General features: G+C 35.5%; 2 protein-coding genes across 2 annotated transcripts; both read right to left on the reverse strand.

The window, feature by feature from the left end:
- Nucleotides 1-173: 173 nt before the first annotated feature.
- On the reverse strand, nt 174-7847 carry LOC120634190 (TGF-beta-activated kinase 1 and MAP3K7-binding protein 1-like). Its single transcript, XM_039904644.1, has 6 exons — nt 7588-7847; nt 6708-6842; nt 4705-4816; nt 3321-3585; nt 2137-2293; nt 174-753 (listed from the first exon to the last, which is right to left on the reverse strand). Exons 1-6 carry the CDS (start codon nt 7722-7724, stop codon nt 189-191), a joined length of 1371 nt encoding a protein of 456 aa, XP_039760578.1. The 5' UTR covers nt 7725-7847; the 3' UTR covers nt 174-188.
- Nucleotides 7848-8915: 1068 nt separating this feature from the next.
- LOC120634310 (transcription factor BTF3 homolog 4-like) lies at nt 8916-10313 on the reverse strand. The gene has a single exon (XM_039904808.1). The coding sequence runs from the start codon at nt 10129-10131 to the stop codon at nt 9592-9594; it is 540 nt and encodes a 179-aa protein (XP_039760742.1). The 5' UTR covers nt 10132-10313; the 3' UTR covers nt 8916-9591.
- Nucleotides 10314-23275: the final 12962 nt, after the last annotated feature.

Consider the following 23275-nt stretch of genomic DNA (forward strand, 5'->3'; position numbering starts at 1 on the left):
GCTTCGTGGAAATTGGAAGTAGGTTAATTTAAAAAAACGTATTTTTAGTGCGTTATAAAATAGTTTGTTACTTTACTCAGCTCTGGTAATATTTTTATAAATATTTTTATTAAAGTTTTGTATCCACGCTTGATAGAAATATAAAATAGAAATATAAATTAAAAATACACATATGTATATATAAACATTTATTTAATAAAACTAGGCAGCGTCCTACTTTTTCTTGCCTTAGCAACATTTTCATGATAGCAAGAGAAATCGACGTAGCCTTTGATGCGTCTATCTTTATCGTATGGTCGGTTCGGATAAATATCGGAAGACGATTCGATAGATCGATTAGTATCGATATTCGAATCGTTCGTCTCCACATCGTTACCGGAAGAATAAACGTCGGAATCGATTTCGTTTAGCAACGTATTCGATTTCGATTGAACAATCGGATTGAAACGTACTGCGTTTTGTTTTTGCACCGTCGTACTCGAGTCGTTTTGGGGAATGGGAGGTAGGAAGTTGAAGTTACGAATAAGTAATGTCACATGCGTATTAGGTTTTGGTGTTAAACTATTTCTAGCGCAGTATGTTAGGAACTCTTGCTCGATTTCTTCTAGAACAAATTGGCTGACCCTCTTGAAGTCGTTTTGTTTACGGAAGCTTTCGACTATGATTTGTGACAGCTGTTTGTTTGTTTGCTCACTGTTCCCTTTGACCTCTTGTATTCTCTTGTATACGCCTGCGCTGACTAGGACAAGAAATCTGAAACGTATTTTTTTTTTTTTAATTTTTTACTTAATTCCTGCAATCTCGCCTGGTAGTAAGTGATGATTCAGCCTAAGATTGTAGCGGGCTAAGCTGTTAAGGGTATGACAATTAAATCAAGGCCAATCCCGACTTAATATGAAGGTAGTATTTAAACGAGCGAACATGAATGTATATCAAAGATCGTAATAACTAAACATGGCGTATAAAACTACTCAGTGAGCGAATCTATAGCGGTGACTACTAATCTTGAAAAAGGACATTGTAAATTACCCAATAAAACGTAAGGGCACAATAAATCGTGAATATACATCTCGTAATCTTACCTAATAATTAGAGTTAGTCGCTCGCTTGGTATAATTATTCGCCCGTTTAGTAAATTTTTTGCAAACCTAATATAATACTGCATTGTTAAACTTTACTTACTCATTAAAGGACATAATATAACATTTAATGAACCAATTTTTTTCATATACCATTAACTAAATCCCATCTCGGAAAACAAGCGCCTTATATTATACGTATATGTGCGAAATACGAGTTATCTTAAAAGATACCTGGCATCTATATCTTCCAAGACCACAACTTTTAGGAAAATAGTCACCAAACACTTTTTAATGATTTTCAATTTTTTGTCAAATTAAGTTTACATGACGCCTTGTCAATGCTAAATTCAAATTATTTTATTTGCATAAAAAATTTTAGGTATACATGTTTAGTCATAAAATATAACATGCAAATCTTAATATAAACAAATTCATTTATGTAATAACTAAAAAAATAATCAATATATGTCGGCTGAATATAATAAAAATGTCATTAATTTTATTGTATTGAATAATAAGTTTATGAGCATGGAATGTCAATTAAAAAATAACTTATAAATTAAATTTGTACCTAAATAAATTATATTTTATTATCCAAGGACTCTCTTACCGAGTAATAGCATTTATCAACCAACCAGTCACGTAATTTTGCCTTGAATTTCAAAAATGAAATTTTACCTTGAATTTTGCTATGTGCAATACCTTAAAGTCAAAGTCAAAGTCAAAAATATCTTAATTCAAGTAGGCCCATAGGTGGCACTTTTGATGCGTACATAAGAATTACACGGTAGTGAGATGATGGCGATAACCACATTCGTAAACTTAAAACTAAAGCTACGAGGGTTCCAAACGCGTCCTGGTCTAAGAAGAAGCCCACAACAAACTTAGCCGGGTGCCTTAATTGAAATACCCAATCATCAAAATCAGTCCCATGTTTTTGTGTGTGTGCTATATTTAAAAACGTGTAATATACATGTTGTAAGTGCTCTTAATAAATAAAAAAATAAATAAAGTAATCGCTCGATTAATAATATTTTTTAATATAAATACGTACCTGCAGGATTCGTCCAATGCAATGGGTCCATGTATTTCCGGGGCTGCCACAACGGGCTCGGTCGATGCTGCGCTTATAGACGGGAACGCTTTGTACAGACCTTTGACTAGATGGTTGCCCAGACATCTAGTGCCAGTTTGATTGCCTAAGTACTGGGCTGGAAAAAAAAAAAAACAAAGAAGAAACCTCAAATAATGCTTCGTCAATATCCTATCACAGTAAGTGGCGTGCATAGAGGGTATGCAAAGGGTATGCAGATGATATAAAATTAAGAAAATCTCCAGTACGAGTTATAAAAACTTTCGGGTTGGCTTTTTATATCTATCACAACGCCTATCCTTAAGTTTTTTTATAACTCGCACCGGAGATTTTCTTGATTTTATATCATCTACATATATTTTGAAAATTTAGCTTAATTTGCAATACTCAGCGAAAAGCAGGAGAATCTGTATAATATATCTGTAAATATTATAATATGTGTTTAATTTTGCCCAAACTGTGGTTGGAGATAAAGGGCAGAACTCCTCAGCGGACAGCAGCAAACCCCTAAGCAAACCCCTTAAGGCTAAGCGATACTGAATACTTAAATTTTTTTTAGATCTACAATTAATTTAATGCCACGTCAAAAAACTAAATCAAACGCAGACGAAGTCGCGGGCAACAGCAAGTAAATAAATAAATAAATAAATAAATAAATAATTATGTAACATTACAATAAAACGCAATATTGACCCGCTAACACTAGATGGCGTTAGTTGTAGTTGCGTGAAATGTAAATCGCGCTAAAGAGATTGTTTCCCACTAGGACAACACAACGCGGCCAACCATTAACAATCTCTAGCGGTACGGACGCTGACGTTAGGAATCTTACTAGTTGAGCCTAAAGGACGTGCTTCCACTGTGTAGAACGTTAGCCAGGGACACTGTTCTTGACTGTCAAGTCATTCTAAGTGTATAACTTAGTTCTTCACTCGTGTTTTATAATTCCGTCGCCCCGTCCTTTTTTTTTTTTGTTTATTCAGAAGGACACTTGCCGATAACCTGAGGGTTTGCTACGGCGTCACGTCAAAGCTTGCCATGAGAAGAGCCCCAGGGCTCGACGACATCGGGGGGAGCGTCACGTAGTATGGATTACAATTATATATAAAAATTGGTTTGCGGCTGTGTTCCATAACTCTACTCACCGTTCCTAAGTTTGTTGACATCCAAGCCGAGCTGAGAGAGCCTCAACAGCTCGTCTTCGTTATTCAAGCTGTGGTCCTGAGTTAACTGCACTACTCGCAGCACAGCGTTGTCGTCAGTGCGGCACAGCAACGCGCGCGTCTCACCCACGTTGGCGACGTACAGCTTGTTGTTCTGGACAAGGGCTACCACCACAGTGGCTCCACCGGAAAGGTGCTGGTCGATCTCCTTGAGACGCTGGAGAATGTTCTCGCAATTCGGGTTCATCTGAAAGTTATTTATGTATATTGAAAGTACAGACCTGCAAGACCTAAAAATCTTAATTCATTTAAAAAAAAAAATTGCCTGCAAAGATCTTAGTATGGAGTTGAAATTTTATTTTAATTAATTTCTGCTATTAGATTATGAAAATTAAGCTTAATTTGAAATACTCCGCGAACAGCAGGAGAATCTGTGTGGTGCAATTTACAACTACTTCAATCCGTACACTCCACACCAAACAGATCCTCGGCAATGTACTCTCTACGCACGTTTCGCTCCGAAACCGGAGCATCCTCAGGAGATGTTGACTTTACAATGAATAATTATTAAGTCAAAGCACTAGTCAGTCATTGTAAAGTCAACATCTGCAAAGATCATAGTATGGAGCTAGAATTTTTTTTTCAATTTCTGCAATCTATAAGATTTCTTTGTACTCCAGGATGCAATCGATCTCTGCACTAAACCTAAAGATGTAACATTTGTCCAGAAACAAATGTTATTATGAATCACGTGGGAACCTTTATCTTCCTGGGATTAAAATTATCCTATATCTCCAGAATGCTTCGTTAATTTTATCTTTACTTTTTGTTTAATTTAATTCCATGTTGTGTACACATACTTTGACAACCGAGTGGCGCAGTGGGCAGCGACCCTGCTTTCTGAGTCCAAGGTCGTGGGTTCGATTCCCACAACTGGAAAATGTTTGTGTGATGAACATGAATGTTTTTCAGTGTCTGGGTGTTAATCTGTATATTATAAGTATTTATGTGTATTATATTCATAAAAAAAATATTCATCAGCTATCTCAGTACCCATAACATAGATGGCGATGTGTGTATTGTCGTAGTATATTTATTTATTTATTTACTTTGGGTTGTAGCTCAGAACAAAACTTGTTATTACTAATATTTAGATCTACTTTTAGTTATTATCTGTTTTGAAACAATAAATAAATTAATTAATTAATTAATTGTGAGTTATCTCTGAGCCCAATTTCACAGACCAGAGGGTAAACGGGAATTATAGTCCTGAAATAACCATTGGCAACGATCTTACTTGGAGCTCACAAGACCACAAATAAAGAGGTTTTCAAAAAAGAACAATAAAATAAAACAAATAAATTACCTGTGCAGTGTGTGCGTTCAATAATTGCAGTCTATATTGCAGGCTTGTCCTCTCAGCTATCATACCATCGTAGTTCTCAATGTATGCCTTCTCCACTGACACAAATGCATTTCTGTGAATACAATACAATAGATTAAATATCTATTCTATACTATTAATAAAGCTTTCATTTATATCAATATATTTATAATAATATAATCTTTGTTAAATAAAACATAAGTAATTATAAACAAAACGTAGGTATAAACAGTCTACTTACTAGAAACTGACATAAATTAGTGATATCTGCATATTGTCTGAGCAAAGTACAGAAATCCTTTGTGAAGATGGGTACAACATGATACCGAAGTTAATATTAGATCTACCTTTACCTAAGTATAAACAATATATATAAACACATTTAACAAATCGTGTTTACTACACGGTTGATGAAACGACAAGGCTGCTTGGAAGCAGGCCACTCTGCTCTCATCTCCCACAAAACAGAAAAATTCTTGTTAAACTATAAAATGATGTTGGAAAAGAGCAATCTGCTGAGTTTCTTGCCGGCTCTTCTCAGTGGACTCTGCCTCCCAAACCGGTGGTAGAGTCACTTCAAACAGACTGACTTGACGTTTCAAAAGTGCTTATAAATTAGGCCTACTTGAAATAAATAAATTTTGAATTTTTTCTGCAATAGTTCAGTGATCAACCAGACAATGCTTGGTCCATGTCCTATGAAGTGCAGGGTTACTCAACCTTTTTTTTTTTTTTGCTTTGTGGAAAAGCTTTATCTACCAACTACTCTACCTCCGACCCTTGGGCAGGACGGAGGTTATGTGGACTCCTTCTGCAAAATCACGTCTTCGCAGAAGTCGGCCACGGCTACCTAAGAGCTCTCGCTGCTCAGAATGGCAAGCACAACGCTGGGCAGCGAGAGGTCCCCGCTGATGGCCGCCACCAGAGTGCGACACTGGGGACCCCACTTGCTACACACCTCGAGGGTGTTCTGAGCCGTGTCGTCCGCATCACCGCACTCATGGCACGACGGGTTCGTCTCCCTCAGGAGTACCTGTATCAACTGGAAGGAGAGCATCCCATGCCTTCGACCACTGGTCTAAGACCTGGCAGATTGTCTCTAAGCTGCGTGAGCATGTAATAACATGGGAAATCATACCAAAGTCAAAAATATCTTTATTCAAGTAGGCCCATAGGTGGCACTTTTGATGCGTACATGAGAATTACACAGTAGTGAGATGATGGCGATGACCATATTCGTAAACTTAAAAGAGCAAGCTTAGAAACTAATAAGCGTCCTGCTCAAAGAAAAAGCCCACAACAAACATAGCCGGGAGGTTTTTTTTTGTTATCACCATCTCGCATTGTCATTTAAAATTGTTAGAAGAGCTACCTGGTTACAGCAATAATTCACACCTAAGCTTTTTTATCGATTACCCCCAGATATTAATTGATATTATGATTACCCTTCAGAGGCACAGCAATTCTGTAAAAACGTATGATGGTTGTTCTTCCCATGACATGCTCCGTCATAAAAAGCTGTTTTACTATAGCAACTAAAATTACCAGGTTGCTCTTCTAACAATTTTAAATGACAATGTAAGATGGAGATAACAAGAAGATTAGTTGTGGGCTTCTTCTAAGACTAGGGTGTGTTACAAATATCATAGTTAAAGCCACCATCATCACACTACCATCTATGTGTATGTATGTCTATATATTTTCGAACATATATGTATATATAATTGCACTATCCCGTTCTCTTGCAGCTTTTCCTTCTGCCAGAGGTTACCTGTAAGAGATTGCTTGCAGCAATAAGGCCACCTTTGCATGCCTACAATTCTAGTTCTTTTGCTTATTCTATATTTTATGTATATTTTGATGTTTGTGTGCAATAAAATATTTCTTCTTCTACCATGTACACATTGAATGAAGATTTTTTTGACTTTGAGTTTGTTAAAGCTCTCCAACCCTCATTTGTCATGCTCAAGAAATGGGTTACAAACCTCAATCTTTCCCTTATCTCTTCATCCGTGTTATTCATAGATGGGGGAGGAAAGAGAAGTTCAGCAGCCATCCTCTGCATTATAAACCTGGCAGCTTCTAGCCCATTGTGTGGCTCAAAAACACCATATAGACAGCTGAAAAGGATTTCATATTAATGAGATAATCTTTATCAGATCACAACATAGCAATAATGAAACATATTATAGGAGAATCATTTCAGATACTAAGTCTTGATAAAAGGGTCCTATCTTTTTTTCTATATTATTTTTAGCAAATATATAATAGATATATACCTTTAATATTGTGAGTAAACCAGCATTCCTGAGTTTTTAAAAGTGTATAAACAGTGGGCCAGTGGTGTGCGCAGGGTTTCTGACCAGGGTATGCATAAAGCAGGTGCATAACATAAAATGAAAAAAATTTCCTCCAATACGAGTTATATACAATAATTTGGGTATGCAGTGCTTTTGTGCATGTATGAAGTGCTGCAGCACGCCGCTGCAGTGGGCCTATAATGGGTTGATGATGATGATGAACATATATATAGCATTGAGTTTTTTTCAGATGAAGTGTTAAAAACCTTCTAATTGTAGTGAGAGTGTGCTCAGGAGCTATTCGATTTGGTCAAACCATCTGCTTTCTACCATCGAACTGCGAGGTACCGAAAGAATCTGCACCGTTACGTGGTTGAAATACCATCAACACGTACGAAGCGTTTTGCTTCTTCCTTTCTGATCCGCACCGCAAAGGCCTGGAATGCCCTCCCATCTTCCGTCTTCCCCGATACCTATAATCTGGGTACCTTCAAATCAAGAGTGAATAGGCATCTTCTAGGCAGCTTGCTTAGTTACGAAGATTTAGATAAGCCATGAAACTCACGCATTATCCTCAGTCTGGCAGTAAAAACAGAGATAGTCGTCATTTGAACTGTTAGTCCCATCTAAAGGCGAGAAGTACGAGGCGACGCAGGTATTTCGACATTTCGGCAAATCGTCCGTCCAGGGTCTGGCGATCATTATTGCTCGATTTTAGTATTAAACTACGACTTCTAGAAGGCAAAATCACACTACTTGCTGCATGAAATAACAATCAAAATAATTCAATTCAATTCTATGTTAAGGCTTTAGGACCAAAATATAAATTTTAATCTGTCAACTTACTATTTTGATGTTGACTTTACTTTTCAGTCAATGACAATTGCATTTTGTTTCTGCTCCTAGCGTTGCAATTAATATGTGAGACCATTTTCACTTACAAAAATATATCTCTGGAATCAAAATTAAATGATTGTAATTTGTTGTCATGAAACCTTAATATTCGATTTAGCCTATCTCAATCTGTTTTTTATTGTAAGTTACACACAGCACGCTTACCATGCGATTTAACGCATACCAATCTATGTTGATGCTTAAGATGATAATTCTTCTTTCAAGGGTTGGAACTCTATTAGCCAGAGGTTATCAATGATGATGCAAATTATTACAATTCTAAATCTACTAGTTCTATCCATCTAATTTTTACTGAACCATTTATATCAGTTATAAAAGTTATCGTTGAAAACATTCTAACCACAAAACCACAGAAGTACGATAAAATAAATATAAGCGGGAGGGAGTGCCCACTTATCTAAAAATGTGGGTGGCATTACTAAATATAAATAGGAAGGTAGGTATCTTTACTAAATTATGGCTGTAGGTCTATTCAACATATTTCTGTTACTTCAATTTTGGAAATGAATATGAATAAAATATGAAAGGTCACAGGTCAAAGGAAATTCAGACTAGAGTAGGGACCTTTATTCTTTAGGTACAAAATTATGACTCACTTTTGCACTATAATAAATTCATATCTATTAAATATCTGTTATTGATACAATATCAATTAAGTGCTTGCACATGGAGACATGATATGAATTTATACCAACAACTTTTGGTACGTTCTGGAAATAGAATACCATAAATATATATTATGATTTGGCCCAGTTTAAACATGTATAGGTTTAATGTATCTGTTCTCTGGTTAACCAGTAACCATATTAAGACTGCATGATCACTTACCACCAAGAGAGATAGCAGTGAAGTTCTTAGCTTGTAGTGGAGTAAAAAAAAAGTAGACTTAAATTATACATACATTAGTATGTGAAAAAACTTATAGAGTCCATAAATGTTACAATTTTATGTTCTAAAGGAGAAAATAATAAACAAATATTTCTTTGACAAAAGTTTATGTCATGTCAATTCATAACAAACTCGGTCTTTTACATTTTTCAATTTTTTTTTAATATTATACAATATTAGCTCTGTTATCTATAGAGCCATCTGTGACTAACTTCAATTCATTTTATAACCTAAGTTTTTTGTATGAAATGAGAAAGCAGATTTATATGAAATGAATTAACAGTTTTAGAAAATACCTTCTTTACAAAGTTTCATATTGTTATGATGCATAGCACCATCCTATAGATATAATATTGCTATTATATACCAATGTGTCAATTTTAACTCATATTATGCTATATTTTGATAACATAGTGAACCTATACTGAACAACAGATATATAAAATACTTATCTATGCCCTATTGCATGAGAATTCCATATTTCCTCTCATAACGCAGTTTTAATAACTATATTGTTAGTGGATTTTGTAAAAGAAAAAGCATTTAACGGGATGGCTGTATACAGAATTTCCAAAGTCTAAGAGTTTTTTTTTTAAGTGTCCCTCACTGGCACCATCACCAAACAGAACAGTTCACAAATTCAACTTAGGAACACATTTAAATTTTACCAAAAAAAAACATTTTGAGACACACTCTTTGCCTTTGGAAACCCGAATCACTTTGGGTGAGCAAAATTAAAAACTAGAACTTTTTGTAGGGGGACTATTTAATCTGTCTTCTTATCCGCAGCTTTGGTTTCTGTCTCAGGCGTTTTCTCCTTTTCCTTTTCCTTTTCGGTTTCCTTCTCATCAGTGATCACCTCCTTGGCCTCTTGTTTTGAAGCCTCGTCGAAGTTCCCGACTAGGTTAGGTACTTCGTCGTCCTCATCGAGCGGTTTCGGCGGCGCTACACTTGACGCTATTTTCTTTAATTGGTTTAACCCTTCAGGGCCCAACTGGCTCAAAATACCTGGAAGCATCTCCGCGATTTGCTTGTTCTCACCATGCCCAGTTATAGCGAATGTGTTCGCCGCCAGCGACGCCTGTGCTTTTGGGTTATTAAAGTGTATCACAGTGCCGTCATCCTTTATCATATTTACCTCTTCGATGCCCGGTATAGTGTTAACTGAAAGTTTTTTGAGGGAAGACTGCAGTTTCTTGTCGTCTGTGGCGGCAGTCGCATGGACGACCTTCTTCTTGCGCCTCGGGGTACCCTTGCCGCCTATGCGGACTTGGGACTGCAACTTCTTCAGCTTTTCGGTGTTCATTCTTATAATTCAACACGTAACACTTATCGGCAAAAAAGTGACACACTTTTTAGTGTTGTTTATGTGTTAATTTCAGTCGCGAACACACAGGTTTCCCATGTAACTTGATCGTACACACGTGTTTTGAACACCGGTTAGTTACAAAGGGAAAATGGTGGATCTGCGACAGCACAAGTTATTTCTGAATTTTGACGTCGTGCGATTGGCACCATTGAGGAAAATGCGTTTCGTTTCTTGAAAATTTTATTAAACAACAACGAATTTTTTATTACAAAATAACATCAATAAACTTTCCTTATCTAATTAATTAATAGAAAACTAAAATAGCTATTCTTTTTGTGTAGATTGTTTCAACAATTATGCGATGGAAATGTATCCTTTCTAGTAATACATAACATAATTCTCTGAAATATTTTATTAACTACTGAATATAATGCTAAAATTAGAAACAACAATGAAAGAAATATGAAATAATTTATTTATTTTAATCTAGATTAAAACTTAACAAACTGCGTTTATCAAAACGTATTGCACCATTTTGCAGTTCGTGATGTTATCACTAGGTGGTGTCGTTATGAAGGACGAAGTTGGCAAAAAGCTCCGATAGATGTCGCTATAAGTATTAAAATTGTAAAAAGCTCCACTTTCGAACTTTTGCCTTTTTTTAAGATTTCGCGACTAAAATGGAAAGGAACACCATGTTTGCCCGTCTGTCACGATATAATATTTAAGTGAATTTTTTTTTATTAAAAAACTTTGTTCCCAAAAAAAACCTCTTCATCTCAACAATGCCTCTTTATAAATGCTTAATTATAACAAAACTGAATTGTGCGTGTCTCTCGTAAAATTCGAAAAATGTTTTATTAATCTCAATGTAAGGGGTATTTCAACCTTATGGTGCAGTGGTAAGCCCTGTGGTACTTATATATTGGAGATCCCGGGTTTAAGAGGTGCCGAGATGCCGGGGAGGCAGGGGCAATTTGTAGTTTTAAATTTCCGCATTTTTCTGGTCTGGTCTGATGTGGTCGGATGGCTGCTGGTTTAATACCGCGTAGAAACCGATAATGAGAGTTAATAAAACTGCATTATCCTAACAGTTAGCCGGCTAGCATCTCATATTTCATCATCATTTGCCGCCGAATGAGATTGCACCAAAGGGCTAAATTGTACTGGCATTAAGAAAATTTTGAAACAAAATTTCAGAAAACCCATATAACAACAACCAAAAAATCTACAAGATACATTTCGGAGAGTGTGCTCAGGAGCTATTCGATTTGGTTAAACCATCTCTTTTCTACCATCGAACTGCGAGGTACCGAAAGAATCTGCACCGTTACGTTGTTGAAACACCATCAACACGTACGAAGCGTTTTGCTCTTCCTTTCAGATCCGCGCCGCAAAGGCCTGGAATGCCCTCCCATCTTCCGTCTTCTCCGATACCTACAATTTGGGTAACTTCAAATCAAGAATGAATAGGCATCTTCTAGGCAAGCGCGCTTCATCTTAGGCTGCATCATCACTTACCATCAGGTGTAATTTACAACAGTAAAATTTTCAGAAAAAAAAACGAGAAATAAACAACTTCTAGCTCTTATTATCTTCAATAGGTGGTACGAAGTTCATTAGGTACTAACAAGATAAAGTTTAAAGATAAGTAGTGATTCCTTTTTTTTATCTGTCTACCAAAAAAGGGTTAACAAAGGCCGACGCATCTCTTACTTTACTGAGTTATAGGCGTTTTAAGCAGTTAAAGATCACATGATGTAACAGAAAAGGGAAACATCGTTTTCTCAAAGACGTGAGAAGTAGTTTTTTTTTATTTTTTCCTTTTCATTCTAAGAGGAGACTCGTGCCCTGCGTAAGCTGATAATGGGGGTTGATTGATGACGATGATTAGAAACGGCTTGCAAAACCTACATGTAACCATCTCAGTCATTCTAAATGGACAATAAAATCGCGAACCGCTAGAAAATAATGTATCTACACTTAGGTCATTTTGTAAACATACGGCGCCACAGATTATTAATCAAACGTTTACGAACGAACTCGATATTCTAAGAAAGCTCTCAGTTACGAAAATAAACACCTCTCATCGCCAACACCAAGTTATCAGCCGATAAATATTTATCTGCATTTTACTAAATGCACTCTAAAATGGCCGCCAATAAAACTGTCAACGCGGGATCTCTTCGCGCCATCTCGTTGATTATGACAGCTATTAATAATTTCCGAACGCGTCGATATACGGCAACAACTATTGAATGTTTCGCTAAAACGTTTCTGAACGCAAACTTGCTCGCACTTAGTTGATGTGATGACAGATGTAATGTTGCGCACGAAAGCAAAAAAATCAAAAATATTATTCTTAACTTATGTCCCACAGCTGGGCACAGACCCTCTCTCGTGTACGGAGGATTTTAAAGCAATATCTAGCAACGCAATAATTGAATCAAAATTCCTTAAAAGTTGGTCATAGCGTGTAAAGTTCAAAATTTCTGTTTACCATTCCTCCGTGTCTTGGAGAGCACGTAAAAGTTGGTAGTCCCAATCTTTACCTGATAGTAAACGCTACTTAAGCCTACTAACTCAAATTCGAATAGGGTGCTGGTTCTAAGCTTTTTATCTATGTCCTGCCCCGAAAAAAAAATAGGTAATTTTAACACATACCATTTTTAGTGGACTGAAATTTTTAATATCAAACTTTTAATTTTACCCTTCAAGTCCGTCTAAGCGAATTCGACCGTGTGAGCGAAACGAAAAAAGTTGCTACGTATCGCTTTTATGGAAAAAATAATAAGAATAACACGTTTATTTCATGCGTGAGGCTCATATTTTTGGTTTGTTTATTGGTAAAAACACGTTAATTCTATGTTAGTGTTTCAGGAAATAATTTTTGGATATGCGAATCACTGCCGCTCCGATCCATTTGAAAAAGCACAGCGAAGATTCACATATCTGCAGTCCAACCTGCTAGCAATCGTCTTCAGGATGCTGGCGGTGCTGACCCGTAACCTTCGCATTATGCAACACTATTAAGCGTCTTGAAATTCCAGTTGCATTGGTTACTGGCAGCACTAATCGCAAACATGAACAGAAAGAGCACCGGTGAGTGGCAATGGCGGCCATTTTCGTAGCCAGAAAGCGCCAAAGTTTTCATCCAGATTGCAGTTTTATAAACAGAATATAAACTTTATATAGCTTAAGTGATGATTTCGTCGTGTAGAGACCATAACTAGGTCGGAGAACAAGCGACTATGCATCCCAAATAAAATTCACAGATACCTCTGCAAAGCGCGCGTTAAAGACGAGGTTTCCGACGTCTGACATATCACGTCATCCGGATTGTCTTACCAATTACGATACAGTAATAAACCTAAGCTAAGGTCCGAGCCTCAAAGAAGGCCTCCATGGGTCTGACGTCTTCCTTTTCCCCCCACTGTTATCGCATCGTGTTTAACTCCTGACGAGCAATGCGCTCTCTTCCGTCCCCTGATTACGCTTTTAAAAAGGTGGTTTTCAGCTACAGTTCGTTCGAAACAGCAACAACGTTCAAAGCTTTTGAGGCTAACCACTTGTGTTACCAACTGTACCCCAGTGACTAATAAACTAATGCATTTATATTTAGGAAGCTTTACCAGTTTATTACTTTTTTATAATCGTATTTTAGTACAGATACTAGCACGTTGATTTGCCGTTCCACTAACTTACTCTGAGAGGTTATTTGAGTAATTTCATGTAGTGAGGTGTTAACAATTCGGATATAAACATCTTTACATTAGGAGCGCTGCGTAAATCACATAGACGTTCCGAGTTTTGTTACGATATTATTTTATGAAGCGGTGATAGCGTAGTGTTAAGGACTTATGCTTTCGGGGAGTCTGAGTTTGAAACCCAGAACACATCTCTACTTTTTCTAAGTTATATGAGTTTTAGGCATTTAAATATCACTTGCTGTCACAAAATCTACTACTAGTAAAATGCAAGCGAGCAATTTTTGAAACTCTCATCAAAAAAACTGTTATTGTATAAAATAATACCTAGGTGACAGTAATATAGCTACTTAGTTAACTTTGCAACCGTACAACAACATTTGTAATTGTAATTTATATTTAATTTTTTATGTTTGAAAACATTAGCACACTGTCTGTGACAGTCGATTGTGAAGGGTCTGTTTAATGAAATGTGTACTCGTTATGTACACACAATTTGGCAAATAAATATATATATTTTTTTTATTGAATGCTGTAGGAAAACGGAATTAGGAAACTGTACTTTCAGTACTTTGCTGTTTTGAAGGAGTTTGTTGCAAGCTATAAAAGCTTCGAAATCACACTACACCAACACGATTTCACGAAACATAAGTATCCTAGCTACGTCCATGTTCATTAAAATCGCAGCCTATGTGTTGAGCCGAACATGGGTAAACAAACTAACAAGTAAACAAAAGAAGAGACATTTTTTTTTATCGCGGTTGTAAGGTAAAGGCGGATGGATGGACGCATAGACAGGCAGCCATTGGCGGATCCAGATTCTGGTGGCAGGTGGCAAGTAACATGGTTTTGTTTTGTGAATTTTATTAGAGGGCCTCTAAAATCGATACTTCAACAAAACTGTATTTTTTTTATTTTTGTCTGTCCATCTGTAAGAGTTTACAGATGCGAGATTGCGAGATTTCCATGGGGGGCGGCAGCTACCCTCCCCTGCCCTCTTACGCCCATGCAGACAGAGGCTTAGCGGCAGGTTACGGAACCCTATTATTCTTGTTTCGCATATTTTTAGTATCAACTAACACTGTAACAAATGAGTATCCGTTTCGAATACCAACATGACAGAAAAAACATTTCCTCAAGCTTGTCACCGAAGTAACAAATTAAAGTTTACATCAACATCTTATTAACAAAGTCTCGTTTTTGAGTAAAATATATTATTTAAGTCTAATTCGGGGAACGTTTTTTTATTTATATTTGACAGAATGATAACGATTTGTCGTAATTGTTTTAACGAAAGGCCGTCACCAAAATGGCGCTGATTAATTGGGCGCGGGAAACAACGCGTTCAAAAAAAGAACTCACAATTGTCACAGAGTAGAGCTGTACTTTTGTAATATTTTTTTGAAAGCTTAACACGCATTGATGTATTAACTAACAAAGTTCTGTCTTCTTCTTCTTCTTCTTTGAGTTAATGGCTTTTTGTCATGCCGGAACGGCACAGTTTACTTCGCCAATGACGGGTGAAGTTCTGTCTTACTTAGGATGATAATAATTTTGACATCTCACAGTAGGGTTGAAGGATTATATAATTCGATTATCAATTATTCTTTTCATAGAACTTGGAATCGATTGTTTTATGGCAATAGTGTATTGTCAGATTATAATTTATGAAACAAAACATTTAATATTTCATTATTTTTTCGATAAAATCTTTTCCATAGATGTTTTTGCATGCTACACAAATGGCAATAATCATGTGTAATGATTTCTAATTTTAAAACTAAAATAGGTTGATTGAATGTTCGATTTATTATATTTTAAAACCGATTTCGATAGTTTATAGTTGTTCGTTATGCGTTGCGTTCACTAAGTGGGCGGGACTTATCAATGAAATACGACATTATCTTTATTTTACCGGAAGGTAATATGAAACTTTACGCGCCTGCAAAAATTTTCATCCCAAATTAGACCAAGCTAATATTCGGAATATCGCTTTGTTTTATTTAATGTAAATTTGTAATCGTCTGGTGTCTTGTTTACATACAATAAGTAGGTGGGTAAATGAAGAAATTTAAGATGCAATACTTTCTGTTACTTAATTAAATGTTTTTTTTTTTATGGATTTAGTTACGATGAGTTATTTTAAAAACTGTCCTATGATGTTCGAAAGGTATCTACTATATCAAAATATATCTTATTTTTGCAGAACTGAAAGGTTTGTTGTTTTAATTTGCAAATTATACTTTATTACACTCACCGGGTGATGTCCGTCATAGGTATATAAGAGCTATCTGCCTTGTTCCTTATTAAAAGATTATTAAATTCGGTAAAGGTGATGATAACATTAAACTAAGCAACCGATAGTTTGAAATCACAATATACTTAATATAAATTGCTGAGATTTTCGAAGTTATGTAACAAAATTATGTTTTTATAGGCGTGACGTCATTCGGTGATCCCCCTTGCTATTATATCGGATCGCTAGATTTGCATTTTGTTCATTGAAAATAAATATCGCCCAATCTCTCTCGCCTAAGTTACTAGGTAACTTACTGTATGTTAAAAAGACGGTAGAAGGACAGTCAGATGATTTGAAATTTAAATTCAATTAAATTCCTCGATTTTTCCGAATTACACTATGCTTTGTCTAATTTATGATGAAAATAGGCAGGTGCGGGCCCGTAAAGTTTTATATTATTTTCCGGTAATATAAATAAAAATATGTATTTCATAAAACATGAAATATTTATTTGATAAAAACATTATTCTACTATAACCACTTTTCTACCGATAGGGAGCACTTGTTTCATAACCTGTATAAAAACTTGTGATGGTTAGTTATACGATTTCTGTAATTAGTCAAATACGTAGGTATTGATATACCGCATGCACATTACGCGCGCTAACAATACTTCCGGTGCGCGAACGACCGCCTTTTTGGTTCCGCGATTCACGAACGAACTACTTACCTCCAACGTTGATCTTAAATGTAAATATTAAAAACATTAAGCGTAAACTCAAAGAATACTTTTTAACGAAGTTATTTTGTTGACTCTTTTGTATCTCGTATAGTTTATATTAATTTATTTTGGTACTTACTACTATTAAAAATTAAAATTTACACGCTTACTTAGCTCTTATCGTTCTAGAATGTGGCAGTATGTTTTTCCCACAGCTGTTTTTTTATTCTTCTTATTAACACCTAAGGTTGCAGATAGGCACCGAGGACAAACCTCTGCGGTTTTTTCGGTGCTTTTACGTACATGAGCACCATGTAAAGGTTTTTAAATTGAAACAGATAAAATCTTATATTATTTAGGAAATGACGCTCACAAACATCTTGACAAAGATTTACATCTATTAAGGTGATTACAATAATAAATGTCAAACTGTAATTTTAAGCCACAAATGTGTCAAAAGTCGTTAAACAAATCTAAACTATCATATTACATCTAATACCGCGTAATCTCTATTTTTTGTCTCTTTTTTTCTCCATGAGATTAGGTGGAAGACATAATTTTTAACATGCCGAGATAATTCAAGAGAACTCGTTAGTTATCTAAACAGGTTGGATTAAGTGGATTTCTGAACGACCACCCAAACGCGCGAAATGTGACAGCTGTCACAATTGGCGGCACTTTCGAAAGGTTTTTGCATCTGTCGCGTGACTATGTTGTTCTAATGTTACTCATCTGTAGCCCGTAGAACCGTTAAAGTCCAAAAAAAACAGCTTTTGACATAGTGTAGTTGATTTGATATACTTTTATTGCACACCACAAAAAGTACATAAAAAGAAGATTGTACTCTAGGAAAACACCCGGAAGTTATAATTTAAATAATAATTTGTATAATACTTTGTATGTCTCTGTCTACATTTCTATTTGTCTACTCTTAAACCAATTCAAAAACCGATTCAGTCACACACTGAATATATTGACCAAGACCGATAGAATATGCTAAAAAAACCGGTGATGTGCGAGTCTCGTGCACCGTTTCGGGTTCCGCACCTTAAACGATGAATTGAATAGATTTTTAATTAAATAAGGATTACTAAACCTTTTAAAAAACAGGTAACTAAAAAGGAATAAGCTTGTTTATAAAGAATTATGATTTAGTTAAACAGCTGGTTGCATTTGTTGAAATACAGTAAAATAGCTATATCTCTTACGTCATCATCATCATTATTGTACGGGAGCTGTGGTGATACGCTCGACCGTAACAATAGGGAGATCTGCCTCCGAGCGGGTGATCGTGCTCGGGGACCGAGGTCCGAAAAATCATTTTTTGAGGTTGTATATATAGACATTCTTTGTGAACACTTCGCTAGCGCGATGCAGGGTTTTTGTGGCGCCATCTAGTTCTGTAATGTGGAGACAGCTACATTATCACTTAAACCGATTGACGTCCACGCTATTTTGTAGGGCCGAATTGAAGCCCGTAATATTTCAAGCCTTTTGCAACTATTATCAGTTAAGTTAGTCAGTATTCGTTACAACATATAGACGCTAAGAAATTATACATTATATACTATGACAATACACACAACGCCATCTAGCCCCTAAGTTAAATAAGAGATTTAAATAAATTAGGCGAATGGTTTCTCTCAAATTTACTTACCATAAATATTAAAAAGACGGCCTACATGATTTTTGCGCCCAAAAACAAAAAAATCCGCATTCATGACCAGTTGAAAATTTACGGTAATCCTTTACAAAAATCAAATACGGAAAAGTATTTAGGACTTATAATGGACACTAAACTAACGTGGCAAAATCATATAGACAACCTTAAAACAAAAATCTCGCCCTTAATAGGAGCTTTGCGTAGAATATCATCCTGTATACCAAATAAAATAAGATCTACTATATACAACTCCCTAGTTAAACCCCATATTGAATACCTCATCGAAATTTGGGGAACCGCCGCGAAATCACATATTAAAAAATTGCAAATTATCCAAAATAAAATTATTAAAGCTCTTTATAAGTATAACTATCTAACTCCAACAAATAAATTGTATACAGAGACTAAAATTCTTAATATAAATCAATTATACGCATTAAAAACCTGCACCTTAATAAGAAAAATAAGCACAGATAATATACTCTCACAATTACGATTTCAAACAAAAACATACGCAAACTATCTAAGAAAACGTAAAACTAAATTTTTACTATCTAAAACTAGAACCAATTATGGAAAGAAAAGTATACTGTGTGAGGGAGTGTTGTTGTACAATAATTTACCTGAGAGAATCATTAACACTAAAAGTTTACCAATGTTTAAAAAACTTGTTATTGAACATGTACAAAATACCGTTCAGTTAAGTTAATGTGACCTCTTTCCTATAAAACGATTTGTATTATCGCTCGCTAACTTTTTCTTTAACCACCCGCAAAAATTTTTACTTTTAAATAATATGGTACATCTGTAAAGCACTTTGAGATTTTGCATCTACTTATTTTAAAATGTTATTGTATTCTCGATGTAAGTGAACTATTGTGTTCTTTTTTGAGAAAATAAATGTCTTTAAGCTGAAGTAATCGTAGATTGTGTTATGGGTACTAAGATGACTGATGAGTATTTTTATGAATAATATAATATACGGATAAACAACCATTCACTGAAAAACATTCAAATTTATTACACACACATTTATTTAATTGTGGGAATCGAACCCACGGACTCAGAAAGCAGGGTTGCTGTCCACTACGCTAAACGGCCGTCTGAATTATGAATTAGTTGTGAACGACGTAGGGAGTCATACCACTGTCTCTGTTTTACCATTTTGATACGGAACCCAAATAGAGAGCAGTTCTACAGAATACATATACAAAATTCAATCTCGCGATATCCGTGCGAAAACTCGGGCACAATTTGCTAAAACAATCTGCCTAACCTTTTTGTATCTATACCAGAGAGTAGAGAATGGTGCCTTTTATGTTTTTCACGCATTCGATTGTGACAGGGTTACAGTGCGACATTTTGATAGGTGTTTTTAATCTCAAATCAAATTCAAAACTCCTTATTTTAATTACGCCTACTGTATAAGCATTTTTGTTGTTTGGTGACACCCGATTGGCGCAGTGGGCTGCGACCCTGCTTTCTGAGTCCAAGGCCGTGGGTTCGATTCCCACTACTGGAAAATGTTTCTGTGATGAACATGAATGTTTTTCAGTGTCTGGGTGGTGGTGGTGGTGGTATTCATCAAATTATTCGTCAGTCATCTTAGTAACTATAACACAACTTCACAATATATATAATATACGAGTAATAGCAGATTGCTTTTTTTCCAACATCAATTTTACCGTTCAACAATCATTTTTCTATCTTTTGGGATATGATAGTTAAGTGGCCTGCTTCCAAGCAGCCTCTTTGTTAAATAATTTAACTATCTCAACACTGGCCTCTCCTTTAAGTCTAGATACAGAGAGGTTCGCATGTTCGTTCTTATTAAACAATTTTTCTCTATCTGATCTGTGATATGAATTTTTTTTCCACATTCTATTTTAATCAGATATTATTATATTTATATACATAGAATCTTTTTTTTTTCGGCATTTGCTTTTCGGTAGCCTGTGACTTTATAACACTTTATAAGTACATCGCACAATGCAGGTAGAGCTACGTGATGTAGAGATCAAACTACAGATCGCAGTCACAAATAATGTTGGTACTTTTTATTGTCTATGGTCAGAAGAGTTTGAAACATGCCTGGCTATTTCGATCGTAGGAGTTCCTTTTTCCGTATAGTGGGTTAATCCGTTGGACATACCTAATATGAATCTCCATTTGACATTTTAAAAAAGGTTTTGAATTTTTGAATGATTGTCTTAATATGTATTATGTTTCGTAGGCTTACCTACCCATTTTAATCGTGAAAATTTTATTACAAATGTTATGATAAAAAAGTGTCGCAATGAAAACGTAGCTAAAAACGACAAAGCGTCACACAAAAATGGCCGATGAATTTTTTTTTTCACCTAAAAATCTTACGGTTCGTTCGGAATCGACCCGCTGGGAACAATTTTCGTTCAAGAGCCTTTGAAAATATTACACGGATATTGTTTCCGAACGGATTATAGTGCCGTAGAGGCGCGAATTGTTTGTTTAGTTTAGTTTTAGAGTCGTTGGATTTAAAAAAAGGTAGTAGTATCTATAAAGAAGGTATAAAAGAAGAGAACAATGAATATGTTTTGATCAATTCATGATGCAAGTTCTCCAAAGGATTTTATTACGTTATCAAACAGGAACGACGTCTTTTGTCTTAAATTGACTTATTTTCTACGAGGTAAACCTACGAGTATATATTAAAAAAACTGTGCTTCAATGCAATATTAGTTACAATAATCGTAGCATAAGGCTCAACATGCCCTCAAAAGGTCTTAACAACGAAAATCCCCGCTATGTGCTAGTACAGACAAAAATCTAGATAGAAAAACTCAAACATGTACTTCATTTAGCCAGATTCATGAATCAAACTCAGAATCTCTAATAAATTACCATACCTCTTCAATCAATTCAATCTTGCGCTTCTCCAACTAAGACTGAAATGACAACACTGTATTAAATAAATGGTTGCAAGGAGAAAAAATCTACTCCATAGAATTAGAGGTTTTTTTTTCCAGTACCTAAGACGAAAAAATTGTGACATTTGTAATTTTATCTGGACATTTAACCTGATATTTCTGACATATCTTCAAATTCAAAAATGTCAATAATATTCCTGTAGACCTTATTACAATTTACAGGCACTTATAAAGCGTTCATGCATTTTACATGTTATAATGTTAGTGATGGTGATAACTGCATTCGTTAACTTAAAACTAAAGCTTGGAGGCTTCCAAACGCGCCCTGGTCTAAGAAGAGCCCACAACAAACTAAGCCAGGTTTTTTAATAATACACTAGCGTACCCAGCCCGCTTCGCCGGCCTAGATGTTGCTTTATTTTATTTAAACAATAAACTTACAACATTAAATTTTCAAATTTAAGTCTCATAATATATTAAATCATTTATTTCTCTCCGTATTCATTCTCTTCTATTTTCTTCTCGAGCGGGTGAAGATCACCCACCCATGTACACCCAACAATAGAATATCATCATAGTAAACAAAAGCCGTATTTGACAGTTCGACAGTTCAAAAATAGGAGTGGTCCGATCGTCACCAAACTTTACAGGATTACTCGCCAGGTCAAATCGGAGATTCCCTGGAAGTTTCATTGAAATCGGTCCAGCCGTTTCGGAGCCTATACGGAACATACCCACACACTTTCTCTTTTATATATATATAGATGTAATCCTTAATATTGATTTTATGTGTTAATCGCAATCTATTGTTTGTAATCTTTATATGCCAGCTAATGGCAATAGACACACTGTGACTTTGTTATTGATATTTAAATGGCATCTATGTAAACGTGTGTATTTTGCAAATAAAGATAAAGTGCCGCCATGTTTCTGCCAACGTGAGGCGAAGGTGTTAAGCCTTAAGCGCCTTTTATTACACCAGCAACCTCACCCTTCAGACCGAAACAGCATGCGCAGCAGCATTGCAAAAATGCTGTTTAGCGACAGAAATAAGCAAGGACCCACTTTGGAAGCTTTCAGTTCATAAAAGTTGTCATGCCCTGATAGTGAGATACAAACTTAGCCGGGTCTTTTTTTATCACCATCTCACATTGTCATTTGAAATCGCAACCTGGTTCGTAGTTTTGAGAACGTTATGTAGTACACTCAGGCATGCAGTTTTCCTCGCGATGTTTTCCTTTAAAGCGAGTGATATTTTAATTGATTAAAAACGCACATTACTCCGAAATGTAAGAGGTATGTGCTGGGGAGCGAACTTATTCAATTCTATTTGATTTGTTATCGTCAAATAATTTCAACTGCATTATTTAACGTAGGCAAGAATAGGGGGGGGGTTGTATTTTTTTATAGTAATTATTTCTGACAGAGGTTGCTTGGAAGCATCCGGCTCCGCTTTCATCTCTCACAAGATAGAAAAATGAATGAGAAAATGTAAATTGTTGATGTTGGAAAAGAGCAACTGCTGAGTTTCTTGCTGGCCTCTTCTCGGTAGAATCTGCCTTCCGAACCGGTGGTAGAGCGACTACAAACAGACATACTTGACGTTTCAAAAGTGCTTATTAGGCCTACTTGAAATAAATGAATTTTGATTTTTGATTTTTATTTAATTTTATTATTATTTTTAAAATCGAGATTTATTTTCACGCCCGTGTACAAGATAAATGTATATAGTGCGCCAAAAGAACATTTATATACTTACTTAGATACATAGAAATTAAAACACTTAAATGTACATTACATAAATACATATTTATATTATGTATATTTAAGTGTATTAATTATCAATTATTACTATTATTATTATATACCCATATATGTTTATGACATTGTTTTTTTATGGTTTAA

Source organism: Pararge aegeria, chromosome 23 (genome assembly GCF_905163445.1).
Source record: "Pararge aegeria chromosome 23, ilParAegt1.1, whole genome shotgun sequence".
Lineage (NCBI taxonomy): Eukaryota > Metazoa > Arthropoda > Insecta > Lepidoptera > Nymphalidae > Pararge > Pararge aegeria.

Bases quoted from the DNA above. Each gene is read 5' to 3' on its own strand.
- LOC120634190 (XM_039904644.1), bottom strand. From the start codon at position 7,724: ATGATCGCCAGACCCTGGACGGACGATTTGCCGAAATGTCGAAATACC. The intron at 4,817-6,707 runs GTTTGTAACCCA...TTGTATTCACAG, and splicing joins GAGATAAGGGAAAGATTGAG to AAATGCATTTGTGTCAGTGG. The intron at 2,294-3,320 runs GTGAGTAGAGTT...TTTTTTTTCCAG, and splicing joins TGTCAACAAACTTAGGAACG to CCCAGTACTTAGGCAATCAA.
- LOC120634310 (XM_039904808.1), bottom strand. From the start codon at position 10,131: ATGAACACCGAAAAGCTGAAGAAGTTGCAGTCCCAAGTCCGCATAGGC.